The sequence below is a fragment of the Tachysurus vachellii genome, chromosome 23 (assembly GCF_030014155.1).
Source record: "Tachysurus vachellii isolate PV-2020 chromosome 23, HZAU_Pvac_v1, whole genome shotgun sequence".
In the NCBI taxonomy this organism is placed as follows: domain Eukaryota; kingdom Metazoa; phylum Chordata; class Actinopteri; order Siluriformes; family Bagridae; genus Tachysurus; species Tachysurus vachellii.
The window spans coordinates 12,166,905-12,172,904 of NC_083482.1; the positions used below are offsets into that span (position 1 = coordinate 12,166,905).

At 36.6% G+C, this 6,000-nt stretch overlaps 2 protein-coding genes across 3 annotated transcripts in view; one reads left to right on the forward strand and one right to left on the reverse strand.

The window, feature by feature from the left end:
- mettl15 (methyltransferase 15, mitochondrial 12S rRNA N4-cytidine) overlaps nt 1-1,822 on the reverse strand; it is a 74,168-nt gene extending 72,346 nt beyond the window's left edge. Inside the window, exon 1 of the mRNA XM_060859720.1 lies at nt 1,777-1,822. The gene's annotated coding sequence lies outside the window, so the exon portion shown is untranslated. The remainder of the gene's footprint in view (nt 1-1,776) is intronic.
- Nucleotides 1,823-2,244: 422 nt separating this feature from the next.
- The window catches only part of kif18a (kinesin family member 18A), a 25,549-nt gene continuing 21,793 nt past the window's right edge, over nt 2,245-6,000 (forward strand). For both annotated transcript variants that reach the window (XM_060859637.1, XM_060859638.1), the window contains exons 1-4: nt 2,245-2,380; nt 3,208-3,561; nt 5,302-5,459; nt 5,890-5,994. In XM_060859637.1, coding sequence (XP_060715620.1) covers nt 3,243-3,561; nt 5,302-5,459; nt 5,890-5,994 — 582 coding nt within the window. In that variant the 5' untranslated portion in view covers nt 2,245-2,380; nt 3,208-3,242. The remainder of the gene's footprint in view (nt 2,381-3,207; nt 3,562-5,301; nt 5,460-5,889; nt 5,995-6,000) is intronic.

A 6,000-nucleotide genomic window follows, 5' to 3' on the forward strand; every position in this document is an offset into this window, starting at 1 on the left:
CTCATTACCAAAAGCTCTATGTCTGTCTCTGAGACATTCTGGAAAATGAAAATAAAATATAAATAAATAATTACCATTTAAAAGACAAATAAATCTAATGCTTTTATTCGTAGAAAGTTTTTCTTATTAAAACCTCGGAACACGACCATAAACTAAATGATGCATTTTGTTGGATATATGAGCACAGTCAGGGATTTCGAAAGCTTGTCGGTTGAATATTCTACACCCCGAGTTCACAGTGATGGCATACTGCACTCTACAAAATATTGAAAAAGCCTGTAGCCGGTAGCTATCGCCTGTAATATCATTCAATCTGGCTCAATGTAAAACTTCACCAAAGGGTTATGGTGATATTTGTCATTGTTGTAATATATCAGAGTTATTTGTGCACATGGCATGTGGTGCTTTGACACATTTACTGCTCCAAATTTCACTTGATGACACCAAAATCCATGACATTTAAACATCTTTAGGTTTAACATTCTTATTTTACAAGAAATAAAATACAGCTTAAACCACACAAGAAAACCCAAAAATAGGCTATTGTGTGTGATAAGCTTTTAAAAATGTATTCACAGTCCCAATTAAATGAGTTGACACGTTTTGACGTATTTGGTTTAAAAATAGGATGTCAGCGGGACATAGTGTTGAAGTGCTTGACTGATTTAGACAACAGCCTGCAACACTAGATATATAAGCGAAACATTACGCTAAATCAGAAGACAAAAGCTGACAGTATCTCAGCCAACAAGCTACATATGAGGACCTGCAAAATGTTTAGTAAAAAAAAAGGAAAAGTAAGTAGAGCATTTTTTCATCTGTCACCCGTGCATGTAGACTGTACCGAGGATGATACTCTAGACAACATTCTCTGAGTTTAAGGAGTCACTGCATACGTAATTAAGCCGAGGTCGACTGACAGCGGTCCCGAAATCACTGAAAACTGCATCATTACCAGGAGGCATCTGATGCTTCAGAATGCTAGATAAAATGATATTACATACTAATGAGTATAGGGACAGAAACACATTCTCAAACAGTCTCGAGATTCAAAACTGTCCAGCTGGTAAATCTCTCCTCCAAAAAGTTCCTGTCACACAGCTACCAGTTTGCACAAATTCCATCCTCACTGAAATAAATATTAATAAAAAAACTCCATCCATTTTTTTTTCTCAAGCAATGAGCATGTTGACTGCTAACAAGCTGCCACTGTAGAGTAATCCTAGGAGGCGGGGCAAACACATTCGAGAGAGCATTTCATTGGAGAAATGCATGACTTGTACAGGATGAGTCATCAAATCGCTTTCCTGGAAGTAACGGATTATAAAATCTCTCTCTAAAATGATTTCAAAGCTATTTTTAGTGTTGTTGTTGTTCTTTTCACCATTCATTAGTGTCCAGAAAACTAAGAAAGGTTTTTTTTTATTATTTGAACTAATAATGATTTTAGGTTGTTTTTAATTTTCAAGTGCTATTACACAGTGCTTGCACAGTATGGCACATAAACATGAATTGAAGCAATGCATACGATAGATTAAACTTTATTATAACCTCTAACCTCTTTCTTAACTGTGTCTCAGAAGATTTGCTTGTTTTGATGCTGTTTACTGAATAACATTAAAGAAATCCAAGCGCAGCGTGTTTAAATAAACACGTATACACTTATATAAACAAAGATAATCGTGATAACGTGCTGTTTATGCAGCACTCGCTATCTAAACAGCTTTTATAGTTAGCATGGACACATACAGTAATATCGAGCAGAAGAGCACGTACCGCTCAGCACGCTGTTTGGACAGTGTGCGCTTTCGAATTGTCCTCGGCTGCAACATTCAGCGAATTTGCGTTCCTATTGCATCCGCGATTTGTTTTTTTTATTTAAATCGCGATAGATTTATAAAGGTTTAAATTCACAAAAATGTCACATCAAGCTTTGTGTTGTTTTTTTTTTTTTTCGTTTATATTGGTAATTCTTACACGTCTTATCAGACTCACATCATAATAAATCACCATTTAAATTAAACCAAATAAATGTATAACGCGACTACGGTACATTTAAATCCATATTTCTTATTTCTTAAACCCATACACTTACAATCCAGCTATATGTACGGTTTTATTTACTTTTTCCTTATTTGTATTTTTTTTAATGTTCTGACGTTAATAGTGACTCTGGCGTCACGTTTTTCAAACGCAGGCGGCGTCATTTGACGTGCTTGTCCTCTCGTCCAATCAGATGCCGAGTCTGCTGGACGCCTTCTGTTTGAAAATCTTCGCGCTGATATCCGCTACTTAAAGGCACTATGCTATAGAAAGTGATATATTTTGTATTAAATAGCAAATTCCGTGCTTTCTATGTGGATATATATTGTTCCGAGAGGTAAATTAACTCAAAGTTATTCTGTAAACGTGTAATAATAGCTGGTATGTGTGTTGTCCGTTAGCTGTGGTAGCTTAGTAGGTATTGGTTACATCAACCTATGCTAAGCTAAGCTAGCTCGCTAACATAGCCATGCTAGTAAAGTTAGCATTTGTTTCTTACATAGCAAAATGAGAAGGGTTTTTAAATTTTATAATAATAATAATAATAATAATAATAATAATAATGTTGCAGGATTTACAAGAGAAAAACACAATGACTTGGTAAAGATGGCTAACTGGTAGCATAAGGCAAAAGTACACAGTGGTACTGTCATGATTAATAATGATTTATTATTACACCTGTAACTATTATAAAACCAATTTAATTCTCACTGTATTCATCTGTAATGGCAGCTATTTTAGGAGAAATGCATGAGCATCAAATGCAGAAGTTTGTACACACACACACAAAGACACCTCTATTTTGTTCTTCAGGGTTAATGGGTGAATTAAGGATAATGAATAACGAAATGAAAATGTATTCAATAAAAAAAAACAATTCAATGTAGAATGTATATTTTAAGAAATGAAACGAGCGTGTAAGGTAACCTGACCTCAAGTCACAACATAATGCGGGGTGCAGAAACTTTTGCATGGAGCATGTTTTATTAAAGAATTTGCTGGCAAGAATGCATAAGAGGTGTATCTCATAGTAAAACATGCCGAAAATATCCTGATCTGAGGACTCACTGACCGTACACCACATCTGCATGCATCATTTCCGGTTGTTATTGTTCTTGTTTTTATTGTTCTTATTGGTATCATAACTATTGTTCTGTTTTTCAGTGCTGAAGTGAGCAGGCGTAAGAGCCAACGCCATTATGTCAGAAGGAGAAGTGTGCAGCCACGTAAAAGTGGTGGTCCGTGTCCGCCCTTTAAACTCCAAGGAAAAGGATGGAAATTTAAAGAATATAGTCCGTGTCGTGGATAACCATATGCTCGTTTTCGACCCCAAAGAGCCGGAGGTAAAATTTTTCCGTGGCCAGAAAGCAGGAACTAGAGACTTGAGGAAAAGAGCGAATAAAGACCTGAAGTTTGTGTTTGATCGCGTCTTCGGGGAGGATTCCACACAGATGGAACTGTTTGAAAACACTACAAAGGGAGTAGTCGATGGAGTCCTGAACGGCTACAACTGCACAGGTGAGGCCAATACGGCTCGACGCTGAAAAGGACATATTGTGTAAGGTGATGATGCTCGAGTGGTCAGTTAGAAATGCAGAGATATGGAGATTATATCTCACTATGTTCTGTCCAGGATAATGCATATTGATCAGCAGAGTTTACAATACATCCTTTATGAGAGGAAACACAAGAGTCCACTTTCCTGAAATCTTTCTATTATATTAGAGCTCAAAATGAGCTCTCGCATCCAAACCTACTGTTTCCCTACAAGGTGTGATGAAATTACACTTTTAAAGGAAAAAAAACACCTCCCTGAAACATGCTGAACAACAGTGAAATATTTCTGATGCACTTCTGGTACTGATTTTCATTCTTCCTGTAAGACAAATATTTGTGATTCCCCCTGATATTAAGCAGTTTCTAATAATGAAACATGGTTTCTTCTTATATACTTTGTTTTATTGTGTTTATAAATTGATTTTGTTGTTAAAAACAATTCCCAGACAGCCGTCTGATAAACTAACCTGATCCGAATAGGGCTCGTGTCCTGTGTTTGTGTAAGAGCTGTTCTGCGCATCAGCGTCACCGTTTTTATCACACAATCTACGTCAACAGATTGGAAACTATAACAAACCCAACAAAGCATTTCAGTATCAGGTCACTGTAATAAAACCTGTCATCTCATCACAGCATGTGTGTACAGTGAACGGAAGGCTGTTTTGGATTTAGACTCTTGTTTAATGATGAATCGCCTTAGCATATCGACCTAAAGGCATACTGTTCACCAGTTAATCAAATCATAATTGAAATCTATCGATTGGCTGAGTGTAGTTTTGTGTAAACAGTGAATGAAATGAAAACCTGGCTGCCTGTTATATGATTAATTTCACTCTGAAGGGAAACTGCTTCCGACCTTATTCTGCCTTATTTCTTTCTTTCTTTTTTTCTCTCTCTCTTATGTCTAATAAGATTTCTGCATGTGAGATCAATTCACACGAGTCCACCTTTGTGTGAATAATTGGTCTTTACGCATTGAGTTGCTGGTATTAGTCGTTAAAATTTGGTGAAAGAAATTAAAAGACCTCCTGTTTTAAATGATCTGACTCTGGGCATCTTACTCCTACACATTTATATTCAGACTAATAACACACACCAATCACGTGTGCATGCAATCCACAAGCATTAATTGATCGCAATCAACACTGAATCGAGGTTCAGCAGACTAATTTTAGTATTCTTGTTTAACTGGGAATCCCTGTAGAAAAGTGTATAGCCCACTTGTCTGAGCCTTTCATTGATTCATGCTTGTTTGCTTGTTTGATACATGCGTCTGCGAGCGGGAGGGAGGGAAATGCTAAGCAATAAACTGCAGACAGGTTTGTTCTGAATGCTGACGTGTTCCAAGTTTTCTTTTTTCCTCTTCTTTTTTTATTTATTTTTTTTTTGGTCACCTCTATCTAAAATGTAGCTGGAAAAATTTTGTGCAATATCTTAAGTAGTAGGATTTGTTATTAAGAGTCATCACATTTATAGATTAGCTGTAGTTATGTTTTCTTTCCTGTTTATACAGTCTATACTGTTTACTATCAGCCTGAATAGTGGGAATTCGGGGTTCCTGTGTGATTTTAATGGAACAGTTGTGGTGGCTTATGTTCCCATCAGAAATCGTGTGCAGCTCTGTTTTGGAGATGGATTTAATGATCATGACAATACGCTTGTTTAAAGTCATTCTGATTTAAAGTTATTGTGTCTGCGTAGTGTTTGCCTATGGAGCTACAGGAGCAGGGAAGACTCACACAATGCTGGGCAGCAGTGAAAACCCGGGTGTAATGTACCTCACCATGAAAGAGCTCTTCAGAAGAATGGACCTCGCCGAGGAGGAGAAAGTCTTTGAATTGGCTTTCTCCTATCTAGAGGTAATCGGCAGACTTCCTCACAGATATGCACTAATGTCTTGTTTTATTTATTATTGTGAAGTTATCTGTTATTAGAGTTGTTTTGTTTTTATTTTAAATATGTATTGTTTGATTGAATGTATTATTATTTCCTTTATTTATCAAGTTATTGTTATTGTGTCGCTGTAAGCCATCTCGAAAGGTAACACTGATTGTCAGCATCGGCCTCGAATTCTTCACAAAAGAGATTTTGGCTCATTTTCCTGCTATTTCTAAAATCACAATTACTAATTAATCATATTTTTAATTAAATTTTGGGAAATGTGCTATCTCGTTTAAAAAGGGTGGGTAATACATTTCTGTCGGCGTCTTATTAAAATGGTTTCCATGAATAAAGGCCCTTAATATAGCGTTATGCATTCTGAATCACGCTCTGTCCCTTAATCAACAGGTTTATAACGAACAGATTCGAGACCTCCTGGCGAACTCGGCTCCTCTAGCCTTGAGAGAAGACACTGCAAAAGGAGTGGTGATCCAAGGCCTGACTCTTCATCAGGTATGA